At 41.3% G+C, this 22,500-nt stretch overlaps 3 protein-coding genes across 3 annotated transcripts in view; all 3 read right to left on the bottom strand.

The window, feature by feature from the left end:
• LOC138026941 (transmembrane protein 272-like) overlaps positions 1 to 7,009 on the bottom strand; it is a 15,535-nt gene extending 8,526 nt beyond the window's left edge. The window contains exon 1 of the mRNA XM_068874414.1: positions 6,763 to 7,009. Coding sequence (XP_068730515.1) covers positions 6,763 to 6,796 — 34 coding nt within the window. The 5' untranslated portion in view covers positions 6,797 to 7,009. The remainder of the gene's footprint in view (positions 1 to 6,762) is intronic.
• Positions 7,010 to 16,261: 9,252 nt separating this feature from the next.
• Positions 16,262 to 17,137, bottom strand: LOC138025316 (uncharacterized). Its single transcript, XM_068872549.1, has one exon. The coding sequence runs from the start codon at positions 17,135 to 17,137 to the stop codon at positions 16,262 to 16,264; it is 876 nt and encodes a 291-aa protein (XP_068728650.1).
• Positions 17,138 to 18,977: 1,840 nt separating this feature from the next.
• The window catches only part of LOC138026937 (transmembrane protein 272-like), a 16,231-nt gene continuing 12,708 nt past the window's right edge, over positions 18,978 to 22,500 (bottom strand). The window contains exons 2-3 of the mRNA XM_068874408.1: positions 21,255 to 21,320; positions 18,978 to 20,014 (exon numbers count right to left, since the gene is read on the bottom strand). Coding sequence (XP_068730509.1) covers positions 19,620 to 20,014; positions 21,255 to 21,320 — 461 coding nt within the window. The 3' untranslated portion in view covers positions 18,978 to 19,619. The remainder of the gene's footprint in view (positions 20,015 to 21,254; positions 21,321 to 22,500) is intronic.

The raw sequence follows: 22,500 nt of genomic DNA, 5'->3' as shown, positions 1-22,500 counted from the left end.
TTTGCAGATCAGCTGAGGGATTGCCAGAACGCATTAGAATCAATCGGGTACTTGGACGAGATTAACAGTGCCGATAATCTGAGAAGAATAGTTGACAGGCTCCCCTTTCACCTGAAAACGAAGTGGCTTGAGATCGCAGACAGTATCCAGCAAACCGGTCAGCGACCGAGAATTCATCACATTTCCCAGTTTGTCACTACTAAGGCGCGAGTGGCCAACAATCCAGTTTTTGGAGGTGCATTAATTAACGACAAAGAAAAGGGCAATCCAAGAAACAAATCTTCAAATCCCGGAGCAAAAATGACTACCTATGCGACCCAAGGGGGATTCAGAGCACCGGTCTCTCCCAGTGCACAAGTTGAAGGTGTGAAAGTGGACCGAAGACTCTCTTATAAATTCGGGATTAACGCCTCGCTTAAAAGGTGTCTAGTTTGCCATGGTATGCACCAGATGTGGAACTGCGAACAATTTAAGAACAAATCGTACAGCGATCGTATTAGGATCGTTCGCGATGCGAGGTTATGTGAGAACTGTTTCAAAATAGGCCATATGGCCAAGGGATGCATGCAGAGAAGTGGTTGTTACGTCGAGGGTTGTGGAAAGAAGCATATGACCGTTCTTCATCCACCAGTTCAGCCTCTTCCAGTTGGTCACGGGACACAAGATAGTCGCCTTGCCGATCAGGAGCTCGGCCATAGTGAAAGTTCCACCTCGGGTGTTGTATCAGAATTGTCCAGCCAGAGTCATGTCATTGGGGCCGGCGTGAATGGTCAGAATGGTACTGGCCATGTAGCTGATAAAGTCCGTCTAAGAATTGTTCCTGTTAGGGTACGTGGTAATCAGCCCGGTAAAGTGGTAGAAACGTACGCCCTGTTAGATAACGGCTCTGATGTGACCCTTTGTGACAGGAAGTTGGTTGATGAATTGGGGATCACAGGGCAACCACGAAGTTTCATGTTAACAACCCAAGAAAGCAAGAACAGCGAGAGATCTGGCCTAGAAGTTAAGCTAATCGTTGGCTCAATCAACGGAGATTCCAGCCTTGAAGTACCTAGGGCGTGGACCGTCGATCGCCTAAACATATCTGAGTGTAGTATTCCAAGAGATCATGATGTCACTAAATGGCCGCACCTTAACGGCATCGAACTCCCAGGGATCGACGGCAAGGAAGTGAGAGTGCTGATAGGGTGTAACGTCCCCGAAGCGTTTTGGGTGCTCGAAGAGAGGCGGCGGTAGAGGTGAACCGGTTGCCATCCGTTCCTTGTTAGGTTGGACCCTTATAGGACCAACTGTGAAGGTCAATGAAGAAAGCAGTTTCTGTGTGAACTTTGTGCGTTTGAATGATGAAAGCGACTCCAGAGACGAAACCTTACTGCTGCAAGTTAAGAACTTCTGGGAAACTGATTTTGCTGATTCGATATCTAGTTCTAAAGTCGCCATGTCCGTTGAAGACGAAAGAGCATTGGCAATCGTGCAATCTTCTGTCAGAAGGGTCTCCGGACGTTATCAAGTGGCCCTTCCATGGAGACGGCAACCTCCTTACCTTCCAAATAACCGAGTCGCAGTTGAGCAGCGATTGTCTTTGTTGAAAAAGAGATTTCATCGAGATCCAGAGTTCTTCGCACGCTATAAAGCAGCTGTTAACGACTACATCGCAAAAGGTTATGCTAAGCAAGTGCCTGTGGAGGAACGTTACCCTAATGGCAGGCCCTTATGGTACCTACCACACCATGCCGTTTTCCATCCCCACAAGCCAGACAAATTAAGAGTAGTGTTTGACTGTGCTGCACGGTTCAAGGGTACTTCTCTGAACGATCAGTTATTACACGGCCCTGATTTGACCAATAGTTTGTTCGGTGTTCTTCAAAGATTTCGTCAAGAACCAGTCGCCCTGGTTTCTGATATCGAAGCTATGTTTCATCAAGTGAAAGTTGACCCCCTGGATTCAGATGCCTTGAGATTTTTGTGGTGGCCAAACGATGATTTATCTGCACAGCCTATTGAATACCGGATGGAAGTCCACCTTTTTGGTAGTACCTCGTCACCGAGTTGTGCAAACTTCTGCATCAGGAAGACTGCTCAAGACAATATTGGAAATTTCTCCCATCAGGTGATCGATACAGTCCTGAAGAACTTTTACGTTGACGACTGTCTGAAATCTGTGCAATCCTCCTGTGCTGCCATCGATTTAAGAAGTCAGCTCTGCGAACTGCTTCAAAAGGGCGGATTCCGATTGACTCTAACTCTAAGGATGTCCTAGAGACCATTCCAAACGCCGATAGCGCCCCTTCAATCTTTGATCTTGATTTGAAGGCTGAAGAACTTCCCATCGAGAGAACTCTCGGAGTTCAGTGGAGCATGGAGACAGATATGTTCATCTTTAAGTTGCTGCCAAAGGATAAGCCCTACACACGTCGAGGGATTTTATCAGTGACCAGCTCCATTTATGATCCCCTCGGTATCATTTCGCCAGTTGTTCTTTCGGCCAAGAAACTAATTCAAGATCTTTGCAAGCAAGGGCTTAGTTGGGATGAAGAGATTAAAGAAGAAGAAGCTATACGCTGGAAAAAGTGGCTTTCAGAGTTACCAAAGTTGTCCCAGATTTCTTTGGCACGATGTTTGAAACCAGCTGACTTTGGTGTCGCAGACGTCACGGAGCTTCATCACTTCGCAGACGCGTCACAGATCGCGTATGGTGCAGTCTCGTATGCAAGATTTGTCAATGAAGAAAGGAATGCAGTCCACTGCAGTTTCCTCGTTGGGAAGTCCCGTTTAGCTCACGTCAAGCCAATGACCATTCCCAGGTTGGAGCTATCAGCAGCGGTAGTTGCCGTGAAGCTGGACCGAACATTAAGAGAAGAACAGGAGATAAAGATTGACAGATCAGTGTTTTGGTCGGACTCTACAGCTGTTTTACAATACATCAAGAATGAGGACAAGCGGTTTCATACGTTTGTTGCAAATCGTCTGGCAGTGATCCACGATGGCTCAAAACCATCGCAGTGGAATTTCGTTGAGTCAGCAAGGAACCCTGCAGATGATGCCAGCAGAGGTTTGACTCCGGAAGAGTTGCTTCTTCAGGATCGATGGTTCAAGGGTCCCGAATTCCTTTGGAAACTAGAAGAGTCTTGGCCAGTTCCTTCAAGTCCTTTACCAAGTATACCTGACCAGGATCCAGAGATTAAGAGTCAAGGTCAAACCAATAGAACAACCATGGTTTCTGAGGAAAGAAATTTAAACTCAATGATCCAGCGTTACTCATCTTGTTACGAGCTTAAGAGGGGCGTGGCCTGGTTGTTGCGTTTCAGAGAGTACATCCGAAGAAAGTGTTATCCGCCAAACGACGCACTGCCACAAGGCGAGCTTTCACTGGAGGAGTTAAGGTTCGCAGAACTTCACATCGTGAAATACGTTCAGAGATTGTCTTTCCCCGAAATATTTAGTGCACTTCAAGCTTCAAATTCCGAAACCCAAGAGAAACGTGCCCTGAGGACTTCTGGCTCGTCTGGTTCTATCTACAAACTACGTCCAATGCTTGATAAAGAAGGAGCGTTAAGGGTTGGTGGAAGACTTGTGAATGCCTCGTTGAATTATCAGTCAAAGCATCAGCTGCTACTGCCTTACAATCATCACCTTTCCAGATTGCTGATTATGGCACATCACCAATCCGTGGGACACCTAGGTCAAGAATACGTGCTGACAAGCTTACGAAAAAAGTACTGGATCATCAAGGGACGAGCTGCCGTTCGTAAAGTACTCAGTGTTTGTTTGACATGCCGCAAGCAGAACTCTCTCCGTGGCCAACAAATGATGGCAGATTTACCCAAAGAAAGGTTAACTCCCGGAGACCCGCCATTTTCCTATGTCGGTATCGACTATTTTGGACCACTGTTCGTGAAACGAGGAAGAAGTATTGTGAAGCACTACGGATGCTTGTTCTCATGTCTTACCCTTCGAGCCACCCACATTGAAGTAGCCGAGTCTCTTGAGAGAGATTCTTTTATTAGCGCATTGCGCAGATTCATCAGTCGAAGAGGAAAGCCAAGGGTTATTATAAGCGACAATGGTACTAGCCTTTGCGGAGGGGAAAGAGAGCTAAGAGAAGCAGTGGATAGTTGGAATCAGCAGAAGATCAATTCATTCCTGCACCAAAGAAATATCGATTGGAAGTTTAACCCTCCTGGAGCCTCACATATGGGAGGAGTGTGGGAGCGCGTTATTCGATCTGTGCGCAAAGTTCTGAGAGTATTGTTAAGAGAGCAGTTGGTTTCTGGAGAAGCGTTGCGAACATTGATGGCTGAAGTTGAAAGTATCCTGAATGGACGACCGTTAACCCGCAACAGTGATGACCCGGCTGACATGGAACCCTTGACCCCAAATCATTTGCTTCTCATGCAGTCAAATTTGAATGTGCCACCTGGTGTATTCGTGAAGGGAGATCTCTATTGCCGAAATCGTTGGAAACAAGTGCAATATCTTGCTGACGTATTCTGGAAAAGATGGTTGTCGGAGTATTTGCCTTCCTTACAAGAACGCCAGAAGTGGTTAAGGCCGCGTCGAAATTTTGTAGTCGGAGACCTGGTGCTTATCGCAGATGAAAGAGTTCACCGTGGACAATGGCCGTTAGGTCACGTCGTTGAAGTTCACCCGGGAAGTGATGGCCTTACAAGATCCGTGAAGGTTGCGACAAGAACGACGGTCCTATCAAGACCAGTCACGAAGTTATGCTTCCTAGAACAGGAACATTTATCTTAAGCGAAAGAGTTTTGAGTTTCAATTGAACAATGAACTGCTTGATAGCGTTAGCGCAACGAACCTTGAAATGCAATATACAGAATTCTAGCTGCAAGTGAAAATGCTTTAGTGAACTCTTTTAAGTTCAGGGGCCGGAATGTAGCAACTAGAATAGGAAATTTTTATGTGTTGATTGCGTTGTTCGTTGTCAGGTGTGTATTGCTGCGTGTATGCGTTGTAATTCTGTCCAGGTGTTAACTAGTATACCGTAATTATTCCCTGTAGTCTTTTTTGCACGTTCGTTTGTAGGTATATAAGTTTGTTTCTGCGTTATTACGCATAATTTTTCTCTTCCAAGTTCGGTCGTTACATTATCCTTCTAAAGTTCTAGATTTGCGTTAGTCTCTGTTTTCACCGTTCTCGGCAGCCTTCTGGCTTATCTCAATTCGCATCACAGTTTGTAAGTATTTGTCTTGTGTTTTCCGTTGCGCTTTTCTGTTCATTACCTTTAGGATAATTTATGTAATCGTTTATCGTATCTTTTTCAGTTGAATCGCATGCAGTTGCAAGAATTAAATAGCGTATTCAAAAAGTGGTGTTTAAATGCGAGCTACAAGGATTTACGACCGTTCAAGTAAGATTGAATGGTGTACTGTATCGAATGCTTTTTTTTTAGGTCTATAAAGACACCGCACGAACATAGGCGTCTGTCCATATCTGTCTGAATAGTATTTACAATGTCGAGTTGAGTGTTTTTCACGAAACCCGTACTGGGAGGGATTAATGTTTCTTTTTCATTTCAAAAAGGTTTTATTCCTTTCTACATCATTTTTTCAAAAATTCTGTTGAAGTTAGACAATAAAGATATTGGCTGGTAATTATTTGGTTCAGTCTCGTCTTCTGCTTTGAAAATAGGAATGATTTTTGACATTTTTAGTTTGGATGGGTATGCTCCTAGTTCAATCGAGGAATTAAAAATATCCGCTAGGATACTTGAAACACTTCAATATTCGTGTGGGACTGGAGTAAAGGAATTGTGATTTATTGTCCGGAACAGATAGTATTTCTTGCTGAATGTAAGTTGGCGTGATAGGTTGAAAGAGAAAGGACGAGTCGGGTGATTTAGTCTTGGTAAGGAACTCCGTAAAGCTTTTGTGTTAGGGTATTCGACTTGCTAATCGTTGTCCTACTGTTGGTCATTGAGAATATTAGGTATGCTGGTCGGGTCACGGATATATTTAGCATCATCGCCTGACAAATAGAGCCTGTTTTTTGAACTTTAATTGAGGTTCCGATCCCTTTGGTTACCCAAGGTTTTGAAAGTTGCTTTGCTTTACGGTATGAAACTTAAGACCAGTGTTTTCATAGGTTCATGTTTTAACAATTTTGTTGAACTTGCTGTAAAAAGAAGAGAACATTTTATCAATATCATTAATTGCACAGGAGAGAATATTATGCCAGTGAACTTGGAGAAGATCGTCGTTGAATCGGTACGTTGAAAACCGCGAATAATCGCGGGCCTTGGTTTTGTGAAACTTCATAGGCTTTTTTTCCCTGCCTGACTTTATGATACAAAACTGGGAGAAATGTTCATTTATGTCAGAGATCAAATTTCCACTTATTTTCACTTTTTCATGGTTGTTTACAAAAATATTATCGATAAGGGTGGCCGAGTTATTACGGACACGTATAGGTTTATCAATAGTAGAAATGAGATAACAGCTTTGGAGAGAGACTAAGAAATCGTTGCTATACTGTGAAGTAAGAGATACGAAATAAGAGTTAGAGGTAAGAAAATCTTGGTGTCATTGAAATTCTGTCCCTGAAAGGATGCTGAAAGCGTTTAATTGGACCCATTTCTCAGCTCATTTCTTAAATGGCTTTCAACCGTTGTTTGCCACTATTTTAATGAATGGACCAGTAAAAGAATATTTCCTGATGCAGTAATGTCGTTGATGTTTTACCCATGAGTGAGCTGTGAAAATGGTGCTCGATCCGGAGCGCAATTCAATACCAAACAATACTTACGTGTGCCAAAGAAAAGAGCAGTTAATCCCTCCATGTTCAATTCAGTATATGTTGTCTGAGGTCAGCACGGGGTGTTATTACTGGCTTGTAGTTGGGCTTGGAGAGGGTCTTTCGAAACCAAAACAGTTTATAAGCAACAACTAGAAGGCGGGTTATCCATCCAAATAATTTGTATGATGAGTCCTGAAAGTGATTGAGGTTAATGCGCACGTACGAGTTTTGCTTCCTGTATGAATTATATGCACTACGGAATATCGTCTGGTTCTTAGCCGACGAGGCCGTAGGCCGAGTCGGGTAAAATCAGACGATATTCCGCACGATTTCACAGGATAATTGTCAAATATGAGTCAAGACTCATGCATCAACATTGAGCATGACGCAAACACCAATATTTGCGCCTTCCTCCAAACTGAAAATTACAATTATCTAATATAAGAAAACACCGCGGCAAAGTAGCTTGTCGAATAAATGTTATTTGTTTAGCTTTCAAAATTGCCAGGAAGTATCTTATGTATAATTCAAACAGATATTACGAGCTAAACGTTTTATCGATTTGGAAGACAACCCCACTGCTTTGGCCATGAAAATGATTATGCTTTTGAGCGTAAGGACAGAATGAATTTTTTTGTCTGACAAAAGCGAAAAATGTTAAGGAGCGTTGTTTGCGTTGCTTCCTGAGACACAATATCAGATTTAAATCCGTGAATATCATTGAATGAAAATCACCGTTCAATTTTTGTTTAATCTAACTGGTTCATCAAAACCTTCGAAGGGTGGCTTGCGGAAGACCACGACCTCCCTTGTTACTTTGCCAAATCATTCAGTCCGGTACTACCTTTGCTACTTCGCGGCTCCGTAAATTAAATATTCTGCCACTGTTCACACCGAGATTGAAAAAATAATTGTTTTAGTATATACTCACTCCGTGATCTCAACAACATTTGCAGGAGAAAACCATCCAAAGTCGATTGACATCTCAACTTATGCGCGGAAAACGTGCAAGCGGCACAAAACATTCGCGAAAGTGTTTACAGAAGCTTCAAACATGGCATTTTAAAAAATCCTCGTCACAAACAGCAAAATGGTCATTTAACATCGTTTAAATCAGCACTCTAAATCGAAAGGTTGCTTTTGAAAACATTTTCACCGTTCGATCAAAGTTTTAGAGGTTCATTTAAAATGGAAATTGAAAGTGCAGTTGATAACTAAAGGATCCACATGAAATGGCGGCTCCAATTGAGGTGAGTCAGTTGATTTGTTGTTGTTAGGAGATTGGACCCGAGTCTAGAGTATTATGGTATGTAGAGCGAGAGTAACACGAGTTGAAGACATTAAACGTTGAGTTATCAACTTGTGTCGTCGTCTCTCCACGCAATAACATGGTACCAGGAGTGAAGAAAATTACTGCTGAACTACTTCTAATCTGCTGTGAAACCTGTTTGGAGGATCCAGGAGGAAAAGCTGTAAACATTTCGGCGAAGACAGTCACCGAACCAGTTCGCGCCAAACCTCCTGCAATTTACATCGTGAGGCGAAAAGCGATTATTCCGAGCGAATTTTCATCGTCAACCTTCTGCTGGAGCGAGGAATTCTGATAATTTCTGCATCTGTTGATTACTGCCGTTGTGAAAGATGTCTGGCGAAGGCGATGAGGGTGCTCCTGCTCAAAATCCTGCTCAAGGTCATGCTCATGACAAAATCTGGCTGATCATTTTCCTGGAAATATTATGAACTTTGAGCGACCAAAGGTCAATGCTCGCCAAGAAAATCGCCTCGATGCATTAAAAGCATTCAAGAAAAAGTGTGGAACGAAAGTGTATTCTGGTACAAGATTGGCTCGGACCGGAAGGACAGAAGATTTATGACAGTTTAGACTGGGGCAAGGGTGAAGAGGTAAACAATTACGAACTGATGTGGACTAAACTGGAAGGAACGGTAAGCGCTGAATGTAATGAGATTGTAGCTTCAAAGAAATTCAAGGAACGAGTTCAGAACCCTAAAGAGACAATCACTTCGTTTGTCACTGATTTGATGCTTTTAGTTAAAGATTGCAATTACATAGATGAAGACAGACAAGTGAGAGACCAATTTGTGAATGGAGTTTCTGATGATGATTTGAAGAAAAAACTGCTTGACTGCTTGAAAAAGGAAACAGTCTTACTCAAATTCAAGTGATTAATTCCTTGTTACTTACAATTCAAATCTTTTAACATAATAATTAATGTATTTATATTTTCATAGGAAGAGGCCAAGTTACTCCAAAACAGCCTTTCCAGGGCTAGGGAAACTAAAGAAAATACTTCGTAGTAATTCAGGAGTAACCGTATGAGCCGTTTAAGCAGTGATATTCTGGGTAGACTGTATCAAATAAAGTAAACGTTTGAACAATAGCTTGTATTCTCCTTTTATTTAATTACATGTTGCAGTGGGTTTTCGACTTTGAACCTGGGTTCCTTGTGGAGATACATCGCCCGTTACTACCACGACAAAAAAAAAAAAAGAGGAGCGGAAAACTTACTGAGAGGTTTACCTATGTTACCGTATTAAGAGAACCCATGCACTCACTCACTCACTCACTCACTTGGTCGTCCGAAGGCGGGCAACCACTAGTTCATTCCAGAGCCTCTTATTAGCCATCAGTGCAGCAATTTCACTTGCTTCGAATGCCCCAGTATCCCTCTTAAGAGTGTCAATATAGGTAATTCTCGGTCTTCCTCTACCGGGATGACCATGTGTGGGCTCCCAAAGGACTAATTTCTGGGTGCTTAGCTCTGGATGGCGATAACAGTGTCTACGGGAGGCGATTTTGTTGCCGACTGCTGGTAGGTCTCTGTATAGTTGTTGGTTTAGTATATGGCTGCTCCAGTAAATGTTTAAGGCTTTATGCAGCATCCTAGTGTATGTTCCATTCAACGACTTTTCTTGTGCTTTTGACAGAGCCCAGCACTCGCAGCCATCCATAAAGTAAGATTGATTCGATGGTGGCTATGAATAATCTGATTTTCAAATCTTTACTCATATTGGACTTCCATATTTTGGTCATATCATTCAAAGCTCTCCAAGCCTGTGCTTTTCTTATGCTGATGTCTTTTTCTGAGTCGTAAACCCACGACCCTAAATATTTGAAGTCATCCTTCCATTCCAGATCAGTGCCATCTGATGTATGTAATGGTGTTGGTTCATCAATGTTATAAGCAACCGATTTTGTTTTGTTTGCATTCAGTACAAGGCCAACTTTCTTACACTCTTTTTTCACTGTTAGCAGTAATTCCTGAGCATGAGCTATTTCATCCGACAGTAGTGCTAAGTCGTCTGCGAAGCCTAAGTCAGCAAGAACTACTTTAGAGTGTCTTCTTGATCTTCGAGGGGTGATGGTAGATCCCAGCTCCTCTTCTTTCACAGCCATTATATGATAGATTTTCTCATAGCATAGTCTAGCAAGATTATAAACAGGAAAGGAGCTAATGTGTCGCCCTGCAGCACACCGGTTGTGATGTCGAACATCTCTGTTTTTCCATCTGGTGAAATCACTTTGGCCTTTGTATTCGTATACATCGTCTCAATAGATTGCAATAGGTTAGGTGGAAGAATCTCGTAGGCTTGAAGAATACGCATCATTTTACCCCGATGAATTGAGTCAAATACCTTTTTGAAGTCAATGAAGGTCATGACAGCTTCGATGTTATTAGCTTTAACTTCCTCCATTATTCTTCTGGGTGTTAATATTTTGGCCACTGTAGATCTTTTGGACCGGAAACCGTTCTGATTTACTCTGAGTCGGATGTCAATTACACTCCTGATTCGGTTTAAAATCAGGCGATTATGCATCTTGGGTACAATGCAAATCAGGCTGATTCTCCTGTAATTACCGGTCTTTTGGACCACAGATCAGGTTTGTCATTTTTTATCAGAGCTTGATTGCAGAAGTCTAGACATATGTTGTCAACGTCACATAACTTGAATACTTCAGGTGGTATTGCATCCGGTCCAGCTGCTTTCCTGATTTTTAAAGAAGATTTCACTTCCTTGAGCTCTACTATAGTGAACAAGCCGTCATTGATATCAAGGTCCTCAAGATGTTTGGTATCTCTTCGTCCAAATCTTCTACCTCTGGAGGATTACCAAGGAGTTTCTTAAAGTGGGTGAACCATGTAATCACTCGTTCCTCAGGGCTTGATCCCTCTACTTGACCATCTTTAGCTCTTTTCCTTCCAGTAATCTCATTAACTATCTTCCATGCCTCATCATATTTCTGGGCTCCATGAGAGGCTTCGATGATTCGTATTTGTGCCTCTAATTCCACTTCCCTCACTTGATCATATACTTTATACAGATTACTTAGAGATGGAGACCAAGCTTCTTTATCTTCCTCGGTGTTGGTATATTCGCACAGACTCCGCGCGGTATCTGCTTCCTGGCGGGCTTATACCACTTGTGCGTTTGATGACCGGAGGGATTTCCTTGCATTTGTTTTCTTAGGCAGGCATTCTTCCATAGCTTGTCTGTTGGCTTTATCAAACTTTTCATACTTAACCCCATTACCCTCACCACTCAATACATGGTATCTACAGCGACTTTGTATTTCCACTGAAGATCAGGGTCAGTGGAAAACTTTTTTCCAGTCATATTTCATCTTCTTGGCTACCTTAGATACTCTAAGACTAAGCTTGATTTTAGCACAGACTACCCGATAGTCAGATCCCACTGCGCTGAATGTAATGTAAGCTTCAACATTCTGGACGCTGTTTCTCCACTTTCGGCGCACTAATATGTAATCGAGTTGCCGCAACGAGCCTGACCTATCCGTGAAGGTCCACAGTTTTCCTGGTCGTTTTTGAAAACAAAGTGTTAGCTGCTATCAGACTGTGCTCTGATAGTAATTCTACGAGGTACTTTCTATTTCTGTTAGTTACATCATGATACGTGAATGGAACTACATCCGGCCCTAATCTTGCATTGAAACCTCCAATACAAGCAAGAAAATTATGCACTGGGACATCCTACAGGGTATTACTCAAGTCGTTATAAAATCCCTCGACTTCAACTTCATCCGCACACTTGGTAGGTGCGTAAACAACAATCACAGTAGTCTTAGGATTGCCATCAAATTCAGCCGTCATGATTCTTTAGCTGATTCGCTTGGCTTTCAGTAGAGCCTGTCTTGCTTTCTGACCTAGCAGAAGAGCGTCTGTCTCTAAATATCGACAGTCCCGAGATACAACCGAAAATTGGAAATTCGTCAGAAAGGAATTTTTGGTGAGCCACTTTCAGAAGTGTTATTTAAAAGTTTCATGGGGTTTAAAGTTTTGTGAAATCTAGGAATGTTCGAAATACCGAATGATCGAGTCACGCGGCCGAGCGAATTTATGCCGTCACGCCTTTATTTCTAATTTGACAATGGAATGATACTTGTGGAGAGAATTCAGAGGAAAATTTCTGAGCTCACTGATATTTGAACAAAAATTATGAAAAAGTTTTAATCTTTCCGGGGTGCCCTCATTTTCCCAAGGATTGCTAAAATCATCTGCATTCGCACCCATTTCTCAAGGACTGTCCGTCAACAACCAAGGACAATTCGGAGGTATGACATAAATTATTTCTTTACTGTGCATGTGCGATATACGACGCTCAAGAATGACGCAATTTGTCAAAATGCCCTCAATAGTTTCTTTTTCGTACCGTCTAGCGCGCTTTGAGGAAACCTAAACTGACGTCTAATTTCACATTTCGGTAGAAAACCCAACAATGAGATACCAGTGTTAGAAAAAACAGGATTTCACGCGCTCGTTCTCTTGGATTTCATGACGTCATTATGGTTGCCCAATTGTTTTACTCTCTGTTTCCTATTAATAGCGGCAACCATAAGACCGCCATAAAATCTTGCAATGAGATATCTATGTCAGACAAAACAGGATTTTACTATCATTACCAGAAATCGGCGACATTTTGCGCCCGCGAAGTATTTGGCACGCGGTTTTAAATTATCAAGATGGCGGCATAAAGAAAGCAGTACATAGAAAAAACAAGGACTGAAATAACACACTATCAAAGGATCTGAATCAATTTAATTTCTTTTTTGAGGTTGTCAATACAAGGGAGAGTGAAAAAGGGGAAACTAGAGTCTGGGCTCCTGTTCGAATGACGATTTTAGAGAGAAGAAACAACTTCGTTTCATGCGTGTGACTTGGCAGAGTAAAAATAATTTTCAAAAATCAGGGCCCACAGTACACTTAACCAGCGATATTCTGTATAATAATAATCATATATGAAGTACCCACCTGTAAAGATGGCGATCAAAACAAACTGGAGACAGAAACCCTACTTTTCACTAGGAATAATAAGCGCAGTGGTGCGTTTTGGACCGCTTTTATCGCAGAAATGGATGTATTTTTACCTCTTTTATCGCAATTTGGGCGGCAATTTGGGGAATGGATAAAGGCTGATTTTTATCACGTTTTAAAGTTTGAACATCGATCGACGATTAGAGAGGTCGGCACCAAGGATTCACATCAACGAAATGTTCTAAAATGTGGAGGGAAGGTAGGCACCTCTGAGCTTTTTTGAAAGAATTAGAGAGCTCAAGGAACTGTAACAGCCGTTCGTAAAATGTGTTGTTGGCGGCACGTTGGCGAACTTTCGAGAGACCAAAACTACCGTAAATAATGATATGGTACGTACACTTTACATTTAGAGGTCGGCAAATGTCGTGTATGCCACTTTAAATCTGAAATTTCCACTTCTTCAATTTTCTCCATACATTTCCCTATAACGATCGGCGGCCATTTTGGGAGAGCGCAAGGTCTGGGTGGAGTCTGGGCGTCCGCCATTTTGTCTTAAATTTCTGGTAATGAGCTTATTTTCGTTTATAAATTTCACGCGCGTGGCCACCGTGGATTTCACAACGTCATTATGGTTGCCCATATTGTTTTACATAAAAGATTATTATTATTATTATTGGAGACTTTATTGAAATATCCTCAAATGATTTTACAACCTTTGCGGGCCTGTAGGCCTGGGCAATGGTGCTCATGTAACTATCCTATAAAACCTTATGACTGTGGTCAATCTAACAAATTACGGTGTAATATTGTAAAACTAAAAAATAAAAGTAGCAAAATTCATAGAATGATCCTTATAAACGATAAAAAAGAAAAAGAAATTTAAAAAAACAATGCAAATAAGATACTATATACATCTTTATCATCCATAAACGGCTTTAACCAAAATCAGTTTATGAGAGGAACCTTTTTACTATTTCACAGTTTTGGGAGATGATCCACTTTTGCTGGTAAGTTCTTCTTCAAGATCCTTGTAGTAAACTGCGAAAAAATCAAAGACTACTGTAATGAGCTTTACTTTATGACCTGGGTATAAGTTCTTAATACCTAGTTTTAAATCTATATATTTATCTTTCTTTTGTTTAGTTCTCATTGTGATTTTTCCTGTGTTGCATATTGTTCCTTCTATGATGATCCATTCTTTATTCTTTTTGTCCAATACACTGATACCCGGTCTATTTGCGCCATTCATTGGGCATTTTTTCAATTTCCAGGGTATGTCCCACAAGATCTTTGTCTCGTTATTCTCTTGGCTTGGTTGCGGATAAGATTGCTTGTACCACGGATTAGATAGCCTGCGTAGCAAGCGTTCCTTTTCGACAAAAAGAGCTTCGAAACGATTTTCCGCAAACTGGCCGCGCGGAAGTTGGGGCAAGAGACTGAGGGAACGCTTGCAAGAAGACCCTTTATTTTTGAAAAACCCGTTCGCCCACGAACGGGGGCTTCTGATTGGTGCGGCACAGTCACAATTATTGACAGGTGACAAATTCGGGAGCAAAATATTTCTCCTAAGTTCTAGCGTGACAAAGGCAATGGTGGAAGATGTGGAAGGTTTTGAATCGTGTGTCGAAGCTGAGCGAATCGGGTCTCGGGTTTTACATTGAAAAGGAAAAAAGAACTGTCAATGCGCCATCTCTTTAACTGTATACATGTAGATGTAATGGCCGTTTTGCCAACGGGATATATTCGGAAAAAGCTCAATTTTTCAAATGCTTGTCATGATGTGCGGAGAGCGAAATAAAAAAACTTAAAACGAAGAAGTATCATCGTGATTTCTCCATTTCAAAGCATAATACGCGATCAAGTAAATGGTTGAGGTGAATTCTATGGGAATGACAGCCTGTAATTTAAATGAAAATCTGGACTGCTTGGACAATATCCATCAAGGGAAATTCAATATTATTTACGTGTCAGCTGAAGCCGCTATGGCGTTTCCGTAATTCATTAAAAGCAAAAGATTCGATCGTTATTTAACAAAACTTTGGCAGCGCTTATTGTCGACGAAAAGTTTGGACTGAACTGAAGTGAGCTTTTCGCTCGCTTGCAAAAGACACTTTATTTACGCAGGATGAATTAATAAAATGCCTGCAAACTATCAGAATCCACATGTTTCAGGATCAAGGAAATTCGTCAAATTCTCTGCGTACCTTGCCTGATGTAAGCTTGAGTCCTATATCATGGATTGAGACAAGATGAAGACAACTGCGCAGCCTGTTAAATTTTCTCTTAATTATTGTGAGAAGAAAGCGACTCCTTTGTAAAGTTATTCGATTTTTTAAAGCACTTTTACTTGCTATTTCTTCTACGATTTCGTGACGATCTGACCAAAAACGTACTGTGGATTATCAAACTAGCGAGGAGGTTTGCCTGTAATTTCCAGGAGATTTAGTACGATCCATTTCGTCAACCACTCTGCACCAACAAAATAGCTAGCAAGTCGCACTGAAATCGTCGCTAGTTTTAAACTTAAACCTATTTGAATGGTTTCATGGTCAGCTTTGCTGGAGATTTGCATTGAACGGCCTTACTTACTACCCATCGAACTCTGTACGAGTTTATATGTTTCTAAATTTTCGTATTTTACGAGCGCACGGGTTGCTTACAAGTTCTGAAAATTGGCTGTTGTTTTCGATAACTTCTATTCCAACCGCTCTGCAAATATCAGCTAGAATTTGCCCGTAAGTTTCTTTTCGATGGTTTAAACAAATTCTCAGAAGAAACATAACCAGTCGTACCCGGCTTAGAAGCTGCCGTTACAAATTTAACATTTAAAATCACACTGGCAAATTCTGCGTTGATCACTCGGTGTTTCCTCGGTGCCTCGGTTTGTTTTGTCGGAAGCCAACATGTGTTAACATGGTTATCTTTTATTGGCTAATTTGTTAATAAGACGTCAACAGCGTGTGTCAAGTCAACCATAAAAAGGTGGGCGTTTTTCAAAAATAGTGGGTCTTCTTGCAAGCGTTCCCTCAGTCTCTTGCCCCAACTTTCTCGGAGCCAGTTTGCAGAAAATCGGTTCGAAGCTCTTCTGTCGAACAGGAAAGCTTGCTACGCAGGCTACGGATTAGAATACTCAGATTCTTCAAATTTGTATCTTTCCAGTAAAGCATGGTAAACGGGGCGTAGCATTCTGTCGTGTCGTGCTTTATACAGTGACTGTGCTATGTGAGAACAGCAACACAGAACGTGTGATACTGTCTCCTGATCTTTTTCCATTGTCTAAAGATGTCGTATGAATGGGCTGATACTTCTGGATCCTGCCAGTGTTGAGTCACAAACTTTCCGATCCATGGCTGTTTCATGACTTCATTTTTGCGTTTCTTCATACTTGCTTTATGGATGATCTGTTTTATTTTCCTGGGTTCTTTCTCATTCACTATTGTTACGTTGTCTGTGCCTTCCAAGACTGTTGCGCCATCCTCAAAGTAGCAATTGAGTTCTAGTTCTTCTGCATATCTTTTGCCATCTTTGAATACTGATCGCAAGTTTCTCTTTTCTTTTTCGTTTTGAAATGATTTGACTAGTTTAATGTGTGGATCTTCACTGTTATTTATGTAATGGGCTACTTTAAGCTTTGTATTCTTGTACACTGACTCTATTTCAATCAATCCTTTTCCTCCTTCTTCTGATGGTAGATACAATAATCTTGTCGATTCATATTTATGCTTTCCACTGCACTCATTGATTACATGTCTTGTTAATCTATCGAGTTCTTTAAGGTTGTTAAGACACCAGTCGGTTGACCACAGGTAGTATTGTAAGATAGGCAATGCGTAGATGTTCGTTGCGCGGACCTTGCGTGGGACTGACAGTGGGGAAGTCCAAACAGCCCATAGTCGGTTCTCGTACTCCTTGGCGGCTTCTTCTATAACTTTGTCTAGGAATTTGTAGTGATCATCGTTGCTCAGAACTGGGATAGTACAGTTGTTACTTACAGGCAATGCAGTGCTGTTGTTGCTGGTACTTAGTTTGCCTCTCTTCAAGTGTATGGCAGCGCACTTGTTTATCCCCCATTCCAGTCCAATGTTTGTGAACATCTTCTTTAGGTTGCTTGTAACGGACACAGCTTTTTGTTCAGAACGATGGTAAGTTTTTAAGTCATCAACGAAAATCACATGTGTGATCTTTTGGTCTTGGGCATGGGACAATTTTTATCCCTCTGTACTCCTCAGGTACCATGCAATAGGATTAAGTGTTAATGTAAATAGTCGCACACAAAAAGAATCCCCTTGCAGAATTCCTCTCTTTATTTTAATCGGACCAATGATCTCCTTGCCTTTGTTGGTAGTTACTTCGAGGTTGATGTTCCATGCCTTCATAACAGTTTTGATGAGATGGATGAGATCTGCGTTCACTCCATGCATCTCGAGTGCTTTGGTGATCCATTCGTGAGAAACAGAATCGAATGCTATCTTCACATCGATCCAACTACAAGACAGATTCTTTTTATTGAAGTGGCATCTTCTAGTATGATCTTATCAATTATGAGGTTATCAACGCAATTATTATCATTATTATTATGATTACAGTTGCACTTCTGCTAACGGCCACCTCTTTACGACGGCAAACGGCCAAAATAGGGACCTTATTAAAATAACCTTAATCTGGTAGGTTTTTAACCCTTACTTCGATTTTAATTTTGTTGTTAGGATTTTCTCTGATCCGTTTGGCTCAGGTGACGACATGGGTGCCTCCCATTTAGCCAACAAATCCGGAAATTTCGGTTTGGGGTCAAATGGAAAGGCAATTTTCCCCGAAAATATTTTCGGAAAATCTAGACAACCTCCACAGGTAGTCCACATGGACTAGGGACTATGGAATTCGGAAAATTCCCAAACCATTTGCGAGAATTGGTCCGACCTTTAAAATCCCCGTTCTTGAAGTATTCTTTAAATGTTGTAAAGAGAGTGAAGCTAAGTCAGTTGATAGAAACAACGTAGTAGTGAATATTTTAACTATTGACGAAAAAGGATTAACAAATAGTTATCAAAACTGTCAGAAAAAAAAAATGTTTGCCTGTTTTTATTTCACCTTTTCTTTTGAAGTATTCTTTCCCAAATGAGCTGTTACTGTCTGCGGCGGTCTGTGACACGATCTGAGTGAGTCTGCGCCGAATGTATGCGCCAGCTTATGTCTGATTGGCCGAAAATGGCACGTGCGTCGCGCCGATGAAAGCTTCCATGCGCAACACTTGTGATTTGGTCATTTTACATGGCAGAAATGTGACAAATTTGAGGATCGCGTTTGCGTGATACGGGAAACGGAAAACGTAAGGCTGCTGCTTCTCATTGAGACCACGAGGGTTCTCTCTTTCCAACTTGTCCCTTGACTGCTCAGTATCTGTAGCCAACAGAATAAAACTGAGCTTAAATCAAAAAACTGTCTGATTGTTGACAATGCCCAAATTTTACAGCAGTACAACTCTCAACAACGATGTCAACAGCTTTTGTCAACAATTTCCACGCCTTTTAAGTCTGCGTTTTCAAACGTTTCGTTTTCAATGATCCACACTCTTGCGTTTTTAAACGTTGCCTACACCCTGAGGTCATCGTTTCCAGAAGTCTTCAAAGCAATGCGCTTTCAAACGTTTCCACTTTGTAAACCGTTTCCGTCAACGGTTTTGAGCGTTGTAGTGTGGATAATAGGCGAAAGTGCCTCAAAAGGTTTTCATTTTCAAGCAAAAACGCCTTATCGTGGATGGGGCCTTAGCCTGTCATTTAACGTTTTCCTGTAAACGCGTGGCTAACTCAATCTAAATTGTCGTGCTCGTTCGGTGTTGCACGGGTCAGTGGACTAAGAGATGAAATAAGGCAGACTACAAATGTTGGTTCATTCGTTTCCATTTTTGTCCTTGTCGAAGGAACTGTTTTGACGTCATTTTTAAAGAGATTTTTTTAATCATTAACACACGAGTTTGCTCAAAGAAGACTCATGCTATTCACAAATGACTTCAAAAGGTAAAAACACGGTGTAAAAGAACTTGTTAAACTTATTTAAATCTCTAAATTTAAGCCTTTTAGCTTTGATAACGACGAGCTAGCGACTAGTCATCATTCACTGATAAATTCTTGTGTGGCAAAAGCGCTAATACTCCCATGCATTCTTTGTCAAATTTGCCATTACTGAGAAATTATCTGATTAATAAGATGGGTGACAAATTATTCCTTAATTTTGGCGCGAAATTTCAGCGTTAATTTATAATTTCACATGTGAAATTAAAATGTTGCTATGGCAACTTTTCCTGCCGTGCCAAAATGGCGTCTTATGAACGTAATTTGTAACCCATGATATTAATAGCTAAGCAAACGGTATACTAGTGAAATTAGGGAATAATTTCACTAGAAATTCGGGAAGTTATTTGATTTTGGACAAAACACGCGTGAAATTATTCCCTCCGAGTTTCACTCGTCCCCATTTGATTACCCATACATATCGCGTTCAAGTTTTCAGAGACCAGCTGACTGATTAGAAAACAATAGCCTTATGCTAATGAGACAAAAAATGAAAAGAAAAATTTCCCTACACCGGTTGATCCACCCACTCTACCTTGCACAACATGAGAGTAACCATAGCAAGCGCAACAACAAACACAATGCCATGTATTATGTAAACTGAAGTGGTTACCCAGAACGCAGACAAGTACAATGTCTTATGACAGTAATCAGCGCTTGCCGGGTCATTGTAGTTCGGCTCGTACTTCGAATAAACCCACACGCTTCCGCAAACGAACCAAGCGGTCAGAAACAGTTGAACAACCGCCTGTACTGGATTCACCGATCGTTCCTCGTCGCCGCCGGATTTTTGGCGGACCACAAAACAAACGCAACAGCTGGCGAAGAGGTTTGCTGCGCCATACACGATCAAGTAGATGGGAATCATTTTGTCAACAGGACACTCATCTTTGTACTTGACACCTTAAAATGCAACAAGAAAAAACAACTTGGAAAACTCCAGCCTGTACTTAACTTACTCAGATATGCCCAGAAATGAAATTAATATTTACAGAATTTAAATAAGCGTCACAAAGTGTCCTCGGAAAAAAAAAGACAATAAACGACAAAAAAATTCTAGTCGTTCTAGCGCTGGAGCACTAACTGGAGACACTGTAAACTGAAATTAACAAATAAACGCAAATCAGATCTAACGTTGGTTTTTGAGAAGGGGTGGGGGGGGGGGGGGAAACCGGAGAACTCGGAGAAAAACCTCTTCGTGCAGAGTAGAGAACCAACAAACTCAACCCAATTTGACGTCGCGTCTGGGAATCGAACCCGGGCCACATTGGTGGGAGGCGAATGCTCTCACCACTGCGCCATCCCTAGAAAGTCTGGAGATTTATAGATGAATTTAGCAAGTTGGAAGAGTTTTAGGACTTTTAGAGCTAGAAAAAGATTTTTGTAGTAGGCTTTCAAAACTTGAATTCATTTAGAGATTAATTGGAATTAGCAAAAATGTTTTTCTTATAAAACAATGAGGAGAACCAAATGGTTTCATGGCTTCACGCACAGCGGTTCTACCATTCAGTTATGTATCTTTAATCTTTAATCTTTAATTGATATAATTGTCTCCAGCGAGCTAATCTGCAATGGACGGTCAGTACACGGAAGCTCATGACATTGACAGCGAGACAAATAAACAAAATAAAAACAAATAACTAAATAAAACAAATAAAATTACAATCGTCAACACATTAAATTATTACAAATACTTGAATGGAACACAGCAACGGAATCAGCACATACGGAAACAGGAGACAAAGCGTTCCAAGCGGGAACAGTTCTTGCGAAAAAAAGAATACTTGAGCACGTTAATGGTAGATGAGTAACGCTGGAACTGGAATGGGTGCTGTGCACTATCTCAGGTCAAATAGGGACATTACACCTCGCGTACGTCGTTTGGGAAAGATATCCGTACATTTCCTGTCTTTATCTTAAGAAACATTGTCAAATCGGTGATCTTCCTACGTGTCTCAAGATCTTGCCGACCCAAGTTAGATAACATTGCTAGCAATTCTCTCTTAGCCGCCTGATCGAGAGTTGCCATGTTTGCAGAACTGAGTGGTGTATAAGGGCTCATAAAACACTACAGTAAACTAAATGAAAACTCAGAAATTTAACATAATTTTCGGGCATGTTATATTCATTAGTTTGGACTTACCAAGTACTATGTCGGCTATAAACAGAGGAAACTGTGCACACGAAACAATCATAAAAGAATGCAGTACTGTGGAAATAGAAAAAATATTTAGTTTTATGAAGAATTGAAGTAAACCTCTTGTTTTTTTTTAATTGAACATCTGAAGGCCTAGTAACTGCAATAGAATGGATCGTGGCAAAAAGCAACCTTTAAAATGGCTTTTGGCTGGCTAAGGTGGCTCAGCCGTCGATGAATTCCGCTTGAAGAGCAATGAATTTGCCTCACTTTTCCTGCAAGGAATGCTCGGGGGAAAGGGCGGCAAATTCTTCTCGAAAGACTCTCATCTGCGTGTAGGAATGTTCACTTCCACAGGTAGACAGTTCCACACTAAATCTTGCCGACAGAGTTCATACAAGCAAGCCCAAAAGTGAATCTGCCGTGCCTTGTGTGCGCGTAAGCGAGCGCGAGAGCGAAGCTTCATAGTTAAGAAAATTTGGTAAACTATTTGCTTGTGACGTCAGCGTACGCCTGCCCGTACATTCTTTGCGGGGAAGAGAAGGGAATCAGGTGTCAGCTCGTCGGAGGAAGGGTCGGTATGTTGGCGGGAATGTGCACCCGTGTTTTTCTTGGCGGCAAATCATGCAAGAACTGGTGTGGGCATTGTCGTCGCGTTTAAAGACCTGTTTACTTTAGGAACTTAGGTCATTCGAGAAATTTAAGCGAAGAAAACCACAAGAGGAGCCTAGGAAGGATAAGAACATAAAAATTCATTGAAGAACACCTTAAAGCTGAGAGAAATAGAGCGAGAGACAAAACACTTAAGCGCCTTATTTACAACGGTTACCTTTCAGCTAAGCTTAATGTTTTCCTTTTTAATGTATGTGTCACTGCCTCACACATTTTGTAAAACTCACTAAAAAAACGAAGAAGGCCTGAAAAAGTTTGCAATTCCGCGTTTACAGAGATTCTGGCACATTTCAACAATCACACACCACGCCGCTATTCAAGCTTAGAGCAGACATCATTGGCGAGTTTTCTTGTCATCATTGTCTATTTCGTCAGACATATCGGGTGCTCACCATTAAGACAAATAATCCGGATGGAATGATCGTTGCATAAAGGTGAGTGATTTTCCGAATTTATTGAACAACCGGATGAGAATGGCGCTTTTCATTTACTACCCGGCATTCCATTCCGCATATTTACCCGATCTTGTGAGAAAGGGCCTAGAAACGGAACGATTATCGCAAATGGTAAGTGCATTCCG

This window comes from Montipora capricornis, chromosome 12 (assembly GCF_036669925.1).
Source record: "Montipora capricornis isolate CH-2021 chromosome 12, ASM3666992v2, whole genome shotgun sequence".
Lineage (NCBI taxonomy): Eukaryota > Metazoa > Cnidaria > Anthozoa > Scleractinia > Acroporidae > Montipora > Montipora capricornis.
This window is presented reverse-complemented; position numbering and strand designations above follow the sequence as displayed.